Below are 17,225 nucleotides of genomic sequence, written 5' to 3' on the forward strand. Positions count from 1 at the left end.
TTCAAATCACTATAACAACTTTCAAGAACCTGAAGCTAGGCATCTTCTTAATTTGAAGTAGAATTCTAGTGCTAAAAATTATAGTTGCTAACCATGGCCTTCTTTCATGGCTTCGTCATCGTGTGGTTGTCTCTAACTGCCATACCATTTGGGTGTCTTGGTAGCTATGATTATGAAAAAATATCATCAGTTCAAAAACAAAAAGCCCTCTTTGTGTTTGGTGATTCCTTCTTTGATCCTGGGAATAACAACTATATCAATACTACTACTCAATTCCAAGCTAATTGGTGGCCTTATGGTGAATCCTTTTTCAACCCTCCTAGTGGCAGATTTTCTGATGGTCGTCTTATTCCTGATTTTATCGGTAAGGTTAAATCTCTACTCTTAAATCTCTACTCTTTATATTGATTGAGACATCGATTTTGTCTGTATACCACCTCGGATACCTTATGTATTGTATAAGAATATTATCATATGAAACAATATGTAAATTCATTTTGTTTTTTTAGCTGAATTTGCTGAGCTGCCACTCATTCCATCGTATTTTGCGATTTGCAAAGACCAATTTGTTCATGGAGTAAATTTCGCATCAGGAGGAGCTGGATGTTTAACTGAATCTTATCGTGGCTTTGTAAGTGATTTTTATTTCCATTGTGGTTTATGCTTTAACCAGAACATTAAACCAAGAAAGAATTGAAATTTTATCATTACAGTTTGTTGAACATAGCTATGTTCACGCTTACTTAAAAATCGATCCAAATCGAAAATCAGCTTAAATTGACTAAACAAATCAGCATTTTTTTTAGAAAAATTGATTTGGTTAAAAAAAAACGATAATATCTATTTTTTTTTAAAAAGGAAATAGTTGAACCTGACCTACAAAATATGCACACAATTTTTATAATTACTAGTTTCTCAAAGACACGTGTCCCGTGTGTATTCCATCTCAATAGGTATAATTTTTGGTTAAAAAATGACATAAATATAATTAGAAGTTGTGTTTTTGTTATAGGTAAAAGTTAAAGATAAAAGTGTAAGTACAAGATATGATAATAGTTTATTTTTATATACAACCAACTCAATAAAGGAAGATCCTCAATCATCTCAGGCAATTTATCATCTTAAATTTTGTTCAAGCTTTATAATTTCAGTACTTTAATTTCATAGGTTATTATGCTTGATTTTTAATTTAGCAAGAACAGATAACCTTTGAATACTTATGTATCTCTCTTGGAAAGCTATTTATTCTTAAATACACAAATAATCAGATAACTGATAGAATGTGGATTTTTTTTCCCACGGGTAAAATGCACAAAATGCAAATTGTCCTATTTTCTTAATCTATAAGAAATACTATAAGAATTATTTTCAACATATTAGAAATAAATAAATCGGTATTGATAAAATGAATCTAACCGCTACATTTTAATTAATCTACTAATCTTCATTTTTTTGTGGGGTGTCCATGTCACGACCCAACCGGAGGCCGCGACGAGCACCCGGTGCTATCTCACCCGGGCACCCCTTAATATACTTTCACCTCATATCTAGGTGAGCCACATACTAATCATGCTTTTCATTCATCATCATTCTAGCCTCAACGGGCAACAACACATCTATATCATCATTAACAACTATGCCCATACAAATGTACATAAGCCGACAAGGCTATCAAAATAATATCCCAAAATATAGGCCGACAAGGCCGAATATATCTAACCATATACACATGTCTACGAGCCTCTAAGAAGGGTACGTCATATCATAACATATGGGCGGGACAGGACCCCGCCGTGCCCATAAATATATACACAAAAGAATCTATACCAAAAGCTGCAGCTCCGAATGAAATGGAGCTCCGCTATGTAGTCCCTGAGAAAATACAGCTATGGATCAAGTTTGTCTCCCTAGCCACCTGCGGGCATGACGCAGCGTCCACAAACAAAAGGACGTCAGTACGAAAAATATACTGAGTATGTAAGGCATGATCAATATCAATATGAAAACATAATAGTCAACATATGAAATAACATAGGATGGGAGGTAATAGCATCATCATCATAGCACTTACTTGCTTTCCATAGGGACGTTCCATTTCTATTGCATATTCGCGTACATACATTCATATCCGTACTCATTTACCTTTCGTATTCATTTTCGTATGCGTATTCATATTTCCTTTCATACTCATGCTCATATCATATACATAGCCTTTACTTGGCACTTACATAATCTTAACATATTTGTACTCATATTGATGTCATATATATAGCTTATTCGTACTCATATTGATGCCATATACATAGATTTTATATAGCATACCCGACCACGAAGGCTCGGTGTTTCACATACCTGGCCCTACCAAGGCTCAGTGCCTGGCCCTACCAAGGCTCAGGGTTGTTCGTACCCAATTGCAGTGGTGCGCGCGCATCGTCATATACATATACATATATATACATATTTACTATATTCTACCCAACCATATAAGCTCGGGGTTCACAATAGCCTCTCATGGGCACACATACACATAAGCTCATATTTATCTTTAGCCTTTTTACTATCGTCATTCATTACATTCTATTTTTAGAGAATTACTCGTCGTATAAGGAACTTAGTGCAATCGTATCATTGAGCATCATAAGCTTAGTAGCTTCTAGAGGTAGAATCATTGGAGAATATCGTAGACTCGTAGAAGGATAAACATTTGGCCAAAGAACCATGCCTTATGAAAGAAGGGTTAGCCCTACATACCTTTCCGTGCAAATATTCTATCACTTGTACGTTCTTCTTCAAGGCTCACGTTCTACCTTCATTGAAGTGCATACTCATATTAGATAATGGATAGCTTAGCATTCATGACTAATTCTAGAGAAAATTGGACAGCATCTCCTTTATTCATACGACTTCCCTCGTATCATATATCAACTCCCAAACATCAATAATAACATTCACAATCTCCTCACAATAGTTTCTATTCAACTACATTGTCCTCACTTTCCAATTCGCTTCTAATCATCCATAACCATAGACATATCACAATGTCACGTTCATTCACATACAATGTCGATTCCATACTCTCAATATCATTTATAACATGATCATATTCATAATGTATCAAAAATCACAACTCATTCCAAACATTTACTCAAAAGTGGCACTATTGCACATTCATGACTCATTTCTTATATTCTTTTGTAATCCAAGTGTTTCAACTTTCAAATACCTTAAATAACATGGAAACATCATAAAACTTACCTTAGATGGTGTAGGATTAAACCTTGGTTGCATATACCTCACTTGAGCAAAACGCTAGATTTTTCCTTCACTTGAATCCCTTGGTTTTGATGAACTTTAATGGGTTTTCTTACTTTGATTCACTTGGTTGGATGATAGGAACCTTTGATTTCCTTTGAATTCTTGTTTATGAAATATATGTGATGCCCTAGAGACTTTAGAGAGAAGTGGAGAAGTGTTGGAAATGAAATAATGAAGTTGGAATCACATTTATAAACTTGGAACATTTCAGCCGGTTGGGAGTTCCACGGTCCGTGGAACCTAGTGTCGTCCGTGAAGCTGGTCGTGGTTCATGACCAGCCAGTCGTCTTCTCTGCTGGCAGTTCCACGGATCCATCCACGGTCCGTGGAACACAATGCTGGCCGTGGAACATGGCCGTGAAACCCATTATTTCACCAAGTTCGATCCCGTCATCTCGTTTGATCTCCAATCCTTATGGGACCTTCTTAACACTTGTTTATCACTTCATTAACAATCTAAGGGGCGTTATAACTCTTCCCTAACACATTATTAAGTTGTCATCAACTTGCTACTCATAAATCTTTTTCGATACTTATCGCATACATGGCCTTCTCTTGGCAACTTTCTCGTCAAACATCGAATGTCTTTAAAATCTTATTTAGAATCATCAAATGTTATATCTTACCTATTGAAACATCGCATACCTCGTACTCCTCATTAGCCTATTCACTGTGCATCAACGAAAAAAAATTTGAGGTGTAATATTCTTCCCCCCTTAAGAACATTTGTCCTCGAATGTTAAGCACCCGGGGATTCTACAAAAATTTCGCCAGAGTTTCCCCTATAATATAGCACTACCATCCAGTCACAACAACCCATAATATCAATGCCTCATAGGGCCACAACACAATAGCAATATAATTTGGCCACACACGACCCCAAATGCATAAAAGAAAAGCATACATACCTTATGATCTTGACGTTTCAGCTTGGCCCTCTTCCGAGGGCTGAAATAAGTGCGGATATTTGGATTTCATGATTTCTTCCGCTTCCCATGTCATCTCTTCTCGATTATTATTTCTCCACAAAATCTTAACTGAGGCCACTTCTTTGTTTCTAAGCCTCCGTACTTGCCTATCTAATATAGCAATGGGTTTTTCATCATAAGCTAACTTTTCTATCTCTTGAACATCATTTACTGGGACGATCCTAGTAGGATATCCAACACATTTATGAAGCATCGAGACATGAAAAACTGGATGAACTAACGCCAAATCAGGAGGTAGATCTAATTCATAAGCTACTTTGCCTACTTTGCGCACAACTTCATAAGGCCCAATATATCGGGGACTAAGCTTCCCCTTTTTACCGAATCTCATAATGCCTTTCATTGGCGACACTTTCAAGAATACCCAATCTTTAACTTGGAACTCCAAGTCTCTTCGACGATTATTCGCATAGGACTTTTGACGACTTTGGGCTACTAACAACTGATCTTGTATAAGCTTGACTTTCTCTATGGCTTGTTGGACCAAATCTGGCCCTATCAATTTAGCCTCTCCTGTTTCAAACCACCCAATTGGGGATCTACACTTTCGCCCATATAAAGCTTCATACGGTGCATTTAAATGCTAGAATGATAGTTATTATTGTAAGCAAACTCAATAAGTGGAAAATGATCATCCCAATTTCCTCTAAAATCCATCATACATGCTCGTAACATATCCTCAAGAGTCTGAATAGTACGCTCAGCTTGGCCATCCGTCTGTGGATGAAATGTCGTGCTAAGGCTCACATAAGTCCCCAAACCCTCTTGGAAGGACTTCTAGAAATTAGCTATAAATTGAGTACCTCTATCGGAGATAATAGATACTGGAACACCATGAAGTCGCACTATCTCTTTAACATAGAGCTTTGCATAATCTTCTGCTACATACGTCGTTCTGGCTGGTAAGAAATGAGCTGACTTAGTGAGTCTATCCATAATTAGCCATATGGAATCATACTTACGTCGAGAACGGGGTAAACCTATAATAAAGTCTATGTTAATCACTTCCTACTTCCAAGTTGGGATCTCTATAGCTTGCAACAATCCGCCTGGCTTTTGGTGCTCGATTTTCACTTGTTGACAAGTGGGACATTGAGCTACAAATTCTGCTACATATTTCTTCATCCCATTCCACCAATACATGGATTTAAGATCATTATACATTTTCGTTGCTCTGGGGTGGATAGAATAACGGGAACAATGAGCTTCTCTCAATATTTGGTAGCGTAGACCTGCTACATTAGGAACACATAATATGCCTCGATATCGGAGAACCCCATCTCCTGTAATCTCAAATGATGACTCCTCTTTCTGAGGGAGTGTGTCTCTGTACTGCACTAGCATGGGATCTTCGTATTGTCGCTCTTTCACTTCCACTACTAGTGACGAAACTACTGAATTCTGAATGGAAGTTCCCCTGCTACCTGAGTCCACTACTCGAACTCCTAGGCTAGCTAACTGCTAGAGCTCACGAGTTATTTCTCTTTTCTCTGATTGTACCTCACATAAACTTCCCATATATCTGCTGCTAAGAGCGTCAGCCACAACATTTGCCTTTCCGGGGTGATATAGAATATCAACATTACAATCTTTTAACAATTCTAACCATCGTCCCTGCCGCAAATTCAACTCTTTTTGCTTGAAGATATACTGAAGGCTCTTGTGATCTGTATAAATATCTACATGAACACCATATAAATAATGTCTCTATATCTTTAATGCATGAATCACTACGGCCAATTCAAGATCATGGGTTGGATAATTCTTTTCGTGTTTTAGCCAGAATCGCCTTGGAAGACACGCAATCACCTCGCCATGTTGCATCAATACACAAACTGGCTAGCCCAACGCCCGAAGCATCGCAATAAACAACATAACCTTCCAATCCCTCTGGAAGTGTCAGGAGTCGTGCAGAAGTCAATCTGTCTTTTAGCTCTTGGAAACTACGTTCACAAGTATCCGTCCATTGAAACTTAGCTGATTTCTGGGTCAACTTTGTAAGTGGTGCAGAAATAGAAGAAAAACCTTCTACAAATCTCCTGTAATATCCTGCTAAGCCCAGAAAGCTACGTACTTCCATAGGAGTTGTAGGCCTTGGCCAAGTCTTTACAGCCTCAATCTTTTGGCTATCTACCCGAATTTCATCGGCTGAAACAATATGCCCCAGAAATGTCATTAAGTTCAACCAGAACTCACACTTAAAAAATTTTGCAAACAACTCTCGAGTTTGAAGAACTCTAAGGACAGTACACAAATGATCAGCATGTTCTTCCTCGGATCTAGAATACACCAAGATATCGTCAATGAATACAATCATGAACAAATCTAGAAAAGGCCTGAACACATCATTTATCAGATCCATAAATACTGCTGGTGCATTAGTTAGCCCAAATGACATCACCCGGAACTCAAAATGGCCATATCTCGTTCTGAAAGTTGTCTTAAGGATGTCTTTCTCCCTAACTCTCACTTGATGATACCCGGATCTCAAATCTATCTTGGAAAACTATTTGCACCTTTTAACTGATCAAATAAATCATCAATCCTCGGAAGAGGATACTTATTCTTAATCGTCACCTTACTCAATTGCCGATAGTCAATGCACATTCTCAAAGAGCCATCTTTCTTTCGGACAAACAAAAGATGGGTGCTCCCCACGGGGATGAACTAGGCCTAGTAAAGCCTTTCTCAAGCAAATCCTTCAATTGCTCCTTCAACTCTTTCAATTCTGCGGGAGCCATTCTATAAGGAGGAATAGATATAGTCTTAGTGTCTGGCAACACATTAACAGCGAAATCAATCTCCCGCTCGGGAGGAAGGCCTAGGAGCTCTTCCGGGAACACATCCGGGAATTTATTCACTACAGGAACTGACTGAAAAGTCGGTGGTTCGGCTTCTACATCTTGAACCCGCACTAGATAATAAATGCAACCTTTTGTAATCATTTTCCTTGCCTTTAGATAGGAAATAAACCTACCCTTTGGTGACGCCGTATTTCCTATCCATTCTAAACCGGCTCTCCCGGAATCGAAAGTCGACCCATTTTCATTCTACAATCGACATTGGCGTAGCAAGAAGCCAACCAATCCATGCCCATAATAACATCAAAATTCACCATTTTTAACCCATGCAAGTCAATCATGGTACGGCGATCACAAATCACAATTACACAATTTCTATATACTAGGCTAGCTATTACCGATTCACCAACGGGTGTAGACACCTCAAAAGGCTTAATCGACTCCGGTTTGATTCTAAACCAACCCACAATATACGGAGTAACATATGACAATGTGGAGCCGGGATCTATCAAAGCATATACATCATGAGAAAGTACCGATAATATACCTGTGACAACATCGAGAGAAGACTCAAGATCTTGGCATCCACTAAAGCATAAATGCGGTCCGAGGACCGCTAAAACCGGGGGTTCTCCCCACTCTACCACGGCCGACCGGCGCTTATGAACCTCGGCCCCATAGGGCGTATAGGGCCGAAGATCCCCGCTACTGACCCTGAAGGCTGGGTTCTACCTCTGCCACTAACTGAGAGGCAATCTCGCATAATATAGCCTGACCGACCACATGAATAGCAAGCCTCGGAGCCCAATCTGCACGGAACCCAATGTAACTTTTCACACTGAGAACATCGTGGTATGGATGGCCTCGCCTGACCCGAATCACCTCTAAACTGAGATCCCGAAAAGCTCTGACTCGGCCCGGGATGAGTAGATCTATCAAATCTCTGGCCTGAATACCGTGGCAGCGCACTAGTCATAGAGTAGCCCAAATGTCTGGAAGACTGCTGTCTGTGCCCACTTCTATATTCGTTCATCGGACCTGAAGATCTAGCCCTCTTGCTATGCCCTCTATCATGCTCATTTCTTTGTTGTTGTAAGCTTTCTTCTAAATTTTGAGCATGGGCTTAGATGCGTGCAATATCCATATTGTCCTGAAGGGACGCAGTCAAGCATCTATCCATCAAATGTGGCCCTAGGCCTTTCACAAATCGGTGCAATCGGTCACCCATATCCGCTACCATGGCCGAAGCATACCTAGCCAAGGAATTGAAGCGGAGACTATACTCTAGAGCACTCATGCTTCCTTGTCTCAAATTCAAGAACTTTTCGGCTCTAGTTCGCCAAACTTCTGGGGGCAAATAATGTCGAAGAAATGCATCTACAAACTCTTGCCATACCGGAGGAGGTGCATTGGCTCCCCGTGAAACCATCCAAACCGTGTACCAACATACCGCAACATCCCTCAATCTGTAGGATGCTAACTCCAACGACTCGGTGTCTGAAGCATGTATCAACCGAAGCGTCCTCAACATACCATCAATAAAATTCTAAGGGTCCTCATCCGGCTTTGATCCAAAGAATTCCAGAGGGTTCAAACTAATGAAATCACGGGCTCTTGCACTAACAGCCCTATCACCTTACCCTGAACTTTGCCACTGAGTCTGGGCCGCAACCAATTGAGTCAGCAAATTAATGGCCTCTTTCACATCTTGGCCTGAAGCGTTCGGTGGAGGAGCCGAGGAGGTCCGGAGTTGGTCGAGACTCCCTCATGCTCTCTAATATAGGCACCGATCGGGAGGACTTAGATTTGAGCCGCACTGGGGACTCACTTTCTTCTACTACCGGTGGCGGTGCTCTTTTGCCCCGCTTTTCGGCCACCGTCTTGCCCTTTGGGCCGCCGAAGCCTTTCTTTTTACAGGCATTTCTGAAATACGCAACACATGGTTAAGAAACAAGAAATTCTTACATCATAGCTCTATCGCACGATTTCTTATGAAGAAAGAAGGTCATTCATTCCCAAAATGTCCGCAGCTTCTTGTTTATAAGTGTGGCGCGCAACACACCCATAACCAAGACTCTGCTAGACACGGCTCGTAGACATACCCTAGGACTGAACTGCTCTGATACCACTTTTGTCACAATCCAACCGGAGGGCCGCGATGAGCACCCGGTGCTATCCCACTCGGGCACCCCCTTAACATGCTTTCACCTCATATCTAGGTGAGCCACATACTAATCATGCTTTTCATTCATCATCATTCTAGCCTCAACGGGCAACAACACATCTATATCATCATTAACAACTATGCCCATACAAATGTACATAAGCGACAAGGCTATCAAAATAATATCCCAAAATATAAGCCGATAAGGCCGAACATATCTAACCATATACACACACATGTCTATGAGCCTCTAAGAAGTATGTCATATCATAACATATGGGCGGGACAGACCCCGCCGTGCCCATGAATATATACACAAAAGAATCTATACCAAAAGTCATAGCCTCGAATGAAATAGGAGCTCCGCTATGTAGTCCCCGAGAAAATACAAATATGGATCAAGTTTGTCTCCCCGGCCACCGCGGGCATGACGCAGCGTCCACAAACAAAAGGACGTCAATACGAAAGATATACTGAGTATGTAAGGCATGATCAATATCAATATGAAAACATAATAGTCAACATATGAAATAACATAGGATGGGAGGTAATAGGATCATCATCATAGCACTTACTTGCTTTCCATAGGGACGTTCCATTTCTATTGCATATTCGCGTACATACATTCATATCCGTACTCATTTACCTTTCGTATTCATTTTCGTATGCGTATTCATATTTGCACTTCAATTTTAATTCTTCGACACATTTATTTATTCTCAGGCACTTTTACTTTTTCACTTTTCACTTTTCACTTTTCACGTTCTTGCTGAATATTTATTCTCTTCTCATGTATAGACGTATGCAGTTCAATTTTAATTCTCCTACACAAATTTATTTCCTCCGTACACTTTTACTTCTTCACTTTTGACTTTTCATATTCTTTAAGAATTAATAAATCCCACGTGGACATATGTCATAGTACTGAATATTTATTCTCTTCTCATGTATACACGTATGTACTTCAATTTTAATTCTTCGACACATATTTATTTTCTCCGTGCACTTTTACTTGTTCACTTTTGACTTCTCACGTTCTTGCTGAATATTTACATATGTCATAGTACTTAATATTTATTCCCTTCTCATATATATACGTATGCACTTCAATTTTAATTCTCCGACATATTTATTTTCTCCGTGCACTTTTACGTATTCACTTTTGACTTTTCACGTTCTTGCTGAATATTTATTCTCTTCTCATGTATAGACGTATGCAGTTCAAATTTACTTCTCCTACACAAATTTATTCACTTTGACTTTTCACGTTCTTTAAGAATTAATAAATCCCACGTGGACATATGTCATAGTACTAAATATTTACTCTCTTCTTATGTATACACGTATGCACTTCAATTTTAATTCTCTGACACATATTTATTTTCTTCATGCACTTTTCGTTGTTCACTTTGACTTTTCACGTTCTTGCTGAATATTTATTCTCTTCTCATGTATACATGTATGCACTTCAATTTTAATTCTCCGACACATATTTATTTTTTCCGTGCACTTTTACTTATTTACTTTTGACTTTTCACGTTCTTTAAGAATTAATAACTGAAGTACTCCCTTCGTCCCATATTACTTGGCCACATTACTAAAAATATTTATCTATTCTATATTTTTCTTATATTTTTTTATATTTCTATTATATATAAACGCCCAAGGTGGACGAACACAGCAACAATAAGTTGTACAAAAAGCAACTGAAATTGTACTCTAAGCAAGGACTAACGTGTGTACATTTCAGAAGTTGAACATTAATTTTACCTCTTGTGTGTTTACTTTTTAAGTCCCTCGGGTCCGCAGTGTCTCAATTGTCCTTTCATTTCCTTCAATTGGCGTATAGTCCCCCTGTCTCAATTGAAGTGTTTGTGTTTGACTAGACACGGAGAGTTTAAGAAATAAAGATAAACTTTCAAATTTTGTGGTTCTAAATTAAAAATATATATAATATAATAAAACATCCTTTGGATCTTGTGATTATAAACATGACATGTAGGATATTTAAATTGTCAACTTACTAAATATAAAAAGAAGTGGACATAACCAAAATAAGACAAATTTTAATAACAATTGAGAAATTAAGGGGAAAAATAAGAGGAAAAAAAATGGAGACTCACTAAGGAAAATCGCAGTATCTTTTGCAAAATATACAAACCATAAAGACTAATTAAACTAATCATGTTGAGCCCCGTGGATCGCACCGGCATAGCTTGCTAGTTGTTTTTTAAAACCCAAGAGTCTTTCCTTAAATGACACATTTGTTTAGAAAGAAAACACACCTCTTCGGATGAGGAGTTTAATATATATATATATATATAAAACGTAATTTCACTTTCAAGTTAAGGAGTTCATGCTTTTAATATAATATAGATTGATATAGATATAGATAGATATATAATACAATAATATTAATAAGAAAAACAAGATATTTGGTATATTTTGTAATCAAAGTTTTATTTTCATCATTTGTTTTTCATTTTTTTGAGCGGATAGCCCTTCTTTTGGGGTGGTCTTTAATTTTTGCCCCTCAAATTGCTGGTCTTTAATTTTGCCCTTCGCTTAAAAAGGTGACCGAAAATATTTTGAGGTTCTGGGTTTGAACCCCCGCTCAATAAAAAAAAAAAAAAAAAAATCGCAAAGCAAGACTTTTGTAAAAGGTCTGCCTTATGCAGCAGACTTTGGCTTAAGGAATAACTAAAAGTTTGCTCGTTCATAATTAAAAGTTTGCCTTACAAGGCAAAGTCTGCCGGCTCTGGCATAGGCTCTATGTAATTTCGCCCGAATATGCATAGGTTCATAGAAACCTATGTCTTGCGAAAATATTATTATTTTTTACTCTACTGGATTTTGAACCCAGAACCTCGGGGTATCTTCGGTCACCTTTTTAAGCGAAGGGCAAAAATTAAAGACCAACTAATTGATGGAGGAAAATTAAAGACCAGTCTGTATGAAGGGCAATCGTGCAAATTGCCCTTTAAATTTTGATACATGTTACACCAAATATTTAGTTGGTTATTCATTATATTATTGACTGTTAGTCGAGTTTTAAGTTGGTAAATATAAATTGAGTAAGGCGGTTAAACTAATCCGAACCGATAATAATTAAATGGATAAATTTGATCAATATTTGGTCTAATTTGATTTTAATAGTTAAAAACTGACAAAGGTAATTTAATTTTGATTTTATCCAAAAATCAATCTTATCGAAACATGAACACCCTAGTTGAATGCGCAGTTTGATGAGAAATAAAGGACAGAATTGATAACAGTAGAAATTGACTCGATCAGGTCATCGGATGAGTCAGGTCATTGGGCCTATTATAGGCTAGGCCCGGATAGTGACGTCTGAAGCCCAACAAAAATATCTTTCGACATTCTAAGTCATTGTTCTCCACTTAGTAGGCGATTGGCCGTAGAAACCAAATATTTTTCATTTTATCTGGAATGTTTGAAGTTGGAGCTGAAATTGGAGGAGTGTTTGGCTATAGTTTTTAAAACAGCTATTTGAATGTTTAAATGTATTGAAAGTGAAAAAATGGGAAAAAAAGTGAAAATAGAATTTTAGGTGTTTTCCAAATTTCAAATACAACTTCAAGCTGTATTTGCATATTCGTGATGGTAATGTTTAAATATATCTAAACATGGCAATGTTTATTTAAAAAAGGATGAAATGGCTTTTGATATACCATTTACTCTTTTGGTACTATATGAATGTTCCTTTGAGTGTATTCAACTATTCTTTGTGTTTCAAGAGTTGATTTTTTTAAGCATTTCCTCATATACGTTATTTTATGTAGAATGATCATCCGTATCTTTCGCTGTGGGTGGACGTATTAATATTTTTACATTTTTTGAACTTTTAGCTTTGGATAAAGAGACATAAAATTGGCCGTCTGAAAAGACAGGTTCACGTAAATAAATTCCCACAAAATCTAGAGTTTGACCTTGAGCTTAATGATATTCTTGGAATGAATACATGTGTATTTTTGAAGTCACCACTGGCTATAGTAGCACTAATAACATGCTTGTTAAAATTATGACATATCATGTGCTAAATCATATCAAAATGTTAATTTGAAGGAATGAAATTCTATAGCCTGCATTTGACACGTAGATTCATGTTGGGTCTGTGCGTGCAATTGTGCTAAATCATATCAAAATTGTTGAGTTTCAACGAATTGAGTTCTAGAGCTTGGCATTGGACGCGTAGATCTTCGTGTTGGGCCCGTGCGCAGCACGGGCAATGATATCTAGTTTTCAAAAAAATCCGGAAAAAAGTGAATAATTTTCATGACCAAACGGAGTCCTTAATTCTAAGGCATAATACAGTTAAAATGGAACTACTTAGCCCCATTGTTAATTAATTTGTACATACAACTTCAATCTCTGTTTGTGTGTCTATTTGTCAGTACTTTTATATTTCTCTAATTCTCTCCAAATCACTTAATAAGTGCAATTTTAAGTATCCCAATAATATTTGCTATCAATTCTGAGGAGATATCACTAACGAACTTTTATTTTCACAATTGCAGGTTATTGACCTTAAAACACAATTAAAATATTTTAAGAAGGTGGTGAAAGATTTGAAGAAGAAGTTTGGAGAAAAAAAGTCTGAACGACTCCTCTCCAATGCTGTATACATGTTTAGTGCGGGAACTAATGATTACAGTAACTTTAACGCGACATATCCAAAGGAAGAATATGCAAAGATGGTAATTGGCAATTTGACATATGTTCTGAAGGTGATTATACTATTGATAGTTTTTGAGGTTTTTTGCATAATTTTTTTCTATATATTGCTTTTGGTTTTAATTAATCTTCTAAATTTAACAAAATCTAGCAAAAATGTAGCTGAATTTTGTGACTTTATTACAATCAATTTTGATCATGTTAAGAGAAGGTGAAGAAATAGAGTCAGAATGTTGTCTAACGGATAATGAAGTTAAATGATAGTAGAGTTCAAAATCATAGTAGAGGTTAAAAGCACTAGATGATGTCTTTTATCCTACCTAGACCTTTATAGCTAAAGCTAAATGATATTTATACTGATGAAAGATATAGTAAGTACCTTGTAAAATAATTGAGACACACAAATTGATCAGGATAAATTATTATAAAAAACAAAAAAATCTAGTGAGAATCAAAGTATGTGTCTTGTTTTTTTGGGGTCTACGGAGTTTTATTAGACCTCTTGCTAACATAATATTTGTTTTAATTTTTTTGCATTTAATTCAACAGGGAATATACAAAGAAGGAGGGAGAAAATTTGCCTTCCTAAACTTGGCTCCTTTGGGCTGTGCACCAAGTTCTAGGGCTCTTAATTTCCAACAAGGAAATAAAAGTGGTAACTGCATAGAAGAAATGAACACCCTTGCAAAAATACACAACTCAGCTTTGCCTAAAATGCTAAAGCATCTAGAGCAGCAGTTACCTGGATTTAAGTATTCCTTGTTTGATTTCTTCAAAGTTGCTACTGAAAGAATTGACAATCCTTCAAAATATGGTAAGTTCCTCTGTCCCTTTTGAAGTATAAATCTGAACTCAGTTATAACCTTTCATTTCATTTTTTTACATTGTTATAATATAAGATCATATTGCATCGTCGGGTATGACTATCTGAAAACAGGTAGATATGCATATGTAACAATGAATTGTAAGATATGCAAATAATGTTAATTGTCGATAGTTCATATTGTAATGTATCTTATATCTCTTGTAATTTGAATGATTCATGTACTAATATTTATAAGTATTTGCAAACTGCACCAATTTATGTTAAGGTCCTGAATTTAACATGGTACCAAAATAGATCAAGAATCAAAGATTAACCATCATCCACCAACGAGATATTATTTTGTGCTTGTGATTAGTAAAAAAATTAGACCTGCACGAAAGTATACTGTAAACCATAAAATAATATGATAATTAAAAATGAGAATTCTCTAATGAATTGCACTTTTAGACGAGATGACTCACTCAATTTGATATGATTAGGTTCTATTTTACATGATACAGTGACACGTGCTAGTAGAAAAATAGAACTTTCACTGACAATGTACACACGCAAACACACACTAGACATATTTTTGCTCTATTTCTAAATCAATAGTACTTGTTAGACAATTATATTTTTGTAGGTTCTATGATTTCTAACATGTATATATTTGCGTTTGTCTAGGCTTTAAAACATCTAAAATAGCTTGTTGTGGGACGGGTCCATTCAGAGGAATCAATAGTTGTGGAGGCAAGAGACAAGTAAAAGAGTATGAATTGTGCAACAATGTCAAGGATTACATATTTTTTGACTCTGGTCATCTCACTGAAGTGGCATATCAACAAGTTGCTGAATTAATGTGGAATGGAACTATGGATGTTACTGAGCCTTACAACTTAAACTCATTTTTCAATTTACCAGCATAGCTTATGATTGGTGGCATTATTGTGCAAATAACAATTCTGATAATAAGGTTTTACACATTTGATGACTTCGAATCTCATGAATCTGTTGTGCTTCAGATATAGAATCTGTCATTGTGTGAAAATGAAATTGGAGAATGGTTTGAATGCAAATAATTCCCTTTGATTAGATGAGATTATCTTTGCTTTTTACTTCGTTTTGCTCGCCCTCTCTCTCTCTCTCTCTCTCTCTCTCTCTCTCTCTGAGTGTGTGTCTTTTTTTTTTTTTTTTTTTGGGGTGGGGGTGGGGTGGGGGGGGGGGTTTGGTGGAATTATTCGTGATTTATTATGGTAAGAATAATTCAATCGGTTTGAATTATTTCCATAATACGAGCCTCAGTAATTAGGGGTTGTTTGGTTGGAAACAAGCTATCCCAGGATAACTTATACTGGGATTAGTTATTTTACCCTCCCACAGGGATAAAATAACACCACAATCCCGAGATTAGTTATACCACCATTTTATCCCAACCAAACGTGGGATAAATTTACCTCAAATATAATCTTGGGATTATTTATCCTTATCCCTTGTACCAAACGAGCCCTTAATGTTATGATCCTTGTTGTGCCAATATTTAATTAGGACTCAAAATTTTATTTCTTGGTGGAGAAGGAACCAAACCCGTTTTTTCTAGGTTTTACGAAAACTTGGTTATAAATCGAAGAGGGGGGGGGGGGGGGGCTTCTAACCTAGAAAAGATACAAGGTTCGAACAATACTTGTCCACCGAAGTATTAAAAGAGTTCGGCGATTAACGTGGGATCACTGCAGAACTAGAGAATGACTTATTGAAAGATATTTATTCACGCTTCAAGAGGTATTTCCCGAATTAACTTTCAGCATGTTTGTGTGTTCTAGCTTGTTTAAAAGTGTTGTCTTTTATTCATGTGAGCAGTATATTTCTTGAATATTTCCGTTGTGCATATTTATAAAATAAGGATGCATACTATTTGTTTGCCAAAAGGTCCAAATGCTCTTTTGATCAGTCTAAGGTTTAATAATTGGGTCATGTCATCACTAAAGATGGGATTTCCACTTACCCTGATAAATTTCAAACCATGGTGGGTTGGCCTAGGCCTGTTCAGTTAAAGCTTCCAAGGGCTTTTGGGGGTTAACAGGCTATTACATGAAATATGTTGCTAATTAGGGGACTCTTTGTAGACCCATCACGTATTTGCCTAAGAAAGATGCCTTAAAGTGGAATGAAGAGGCAAAATTAGCCTTTGCATCCCTTAAGACTACCATGACTTCCACCCCAGTATTGGCAGTGTCTGACTACTCCAAAGTATTCATAATGGAAATTGATACAAGTCACAAGTGTACAGGTATTGTCCTAATGCAAGGGGGCAGGCCAATATCTTATTTCAATAAGGTCTTAAGCACAAAGGGAAATCTATCTATGAGAAGGAATATATGGCCTTGTTGAATGTAGTTGATAAATGGAGGAACTATCTATAATTCAAACACTTTGTGGTAAGGACTGACCACCACAGT

At 37.0% G+C, this 17,225-nt stretch overlaps 1 protein-coding gene across 2 annotated transcripts; it reads left to right on the forward strand.

Annotated features, from left to right (window-relative positions):
• On the forward strand, nt 1–15,861 carry LOC132032554 (GDSL esterase/lipase 2-like). Of its 2 annotated transcripts, none has more exons than XM_059422193.1 (5): nt 1–364; nt 561–631; nt 13,808–14,017; nt 14,514–14,778; nt 15,454–15,861. In XM_059422193.1, exons 1-5 carry the CDS (start codon nt 94–96, stop codon nt 15,693–15,695), a joined length of 1,059 nt encoding a protein of 352 aa, XP_059278176.1. In that variant the 5' UTR covers nt 1–93; the 3' UTR covers nt 15,696–15,861. The 2 variants fall into 2 exon arrangements, with proteins under 2 accessions (XP_059278176.1, XP_059278175.1); XM_059422192.1 differs by having other exon boundaries at nt 2–364; nt 510–631.
• The last annotated feature ends 1,364 nt before the right edge of the window (nt 15,862–17,225 follow it).

Source organism: Lycium ferocissimum, chromosome 10 (assembly GCF_029784015.1).
Source record: "Lycium ferocissimum isolate CSIRO_LF1 chromosome 10, AGI_CSIRO_Lferr_CH_V1, whole genome shotgun sequence".
Taxonomy (NCBI): Eukaryota; Viridiplantae; Streptophyta; class Magnoliopsida; order Solanales; family Solanaceae; genus Lycium; species Lycium ferocissimum.

What these genes read in the sequence shown, in the direction of transcription:
- LOC132032554 (XM_059422192.1), top strand. Translation starts at nt 94, where the DNA reads ATGGCCTTCTTTCATGGCTTCGTCATCGTGTGGTTGTCTCTAACTGCC. An exon ending in TCTTATTCCTGATTTTATCG is followed by an intron (nt 365 to 509) that starts GTAAGGTTAAAT and finishes TTGTTTTTTTAG; the next exon opens with CTGAATTTGCTGAGCTGCCA. An exon ending in CTGAATCTTATCGTGGCTTT is followed by an intron (nt 632 to 13,807) that starts GTAAGTGATTTT and finishes TCACAATTGCAG; the next exon opens with GTTATTGACCTTAAAACACA.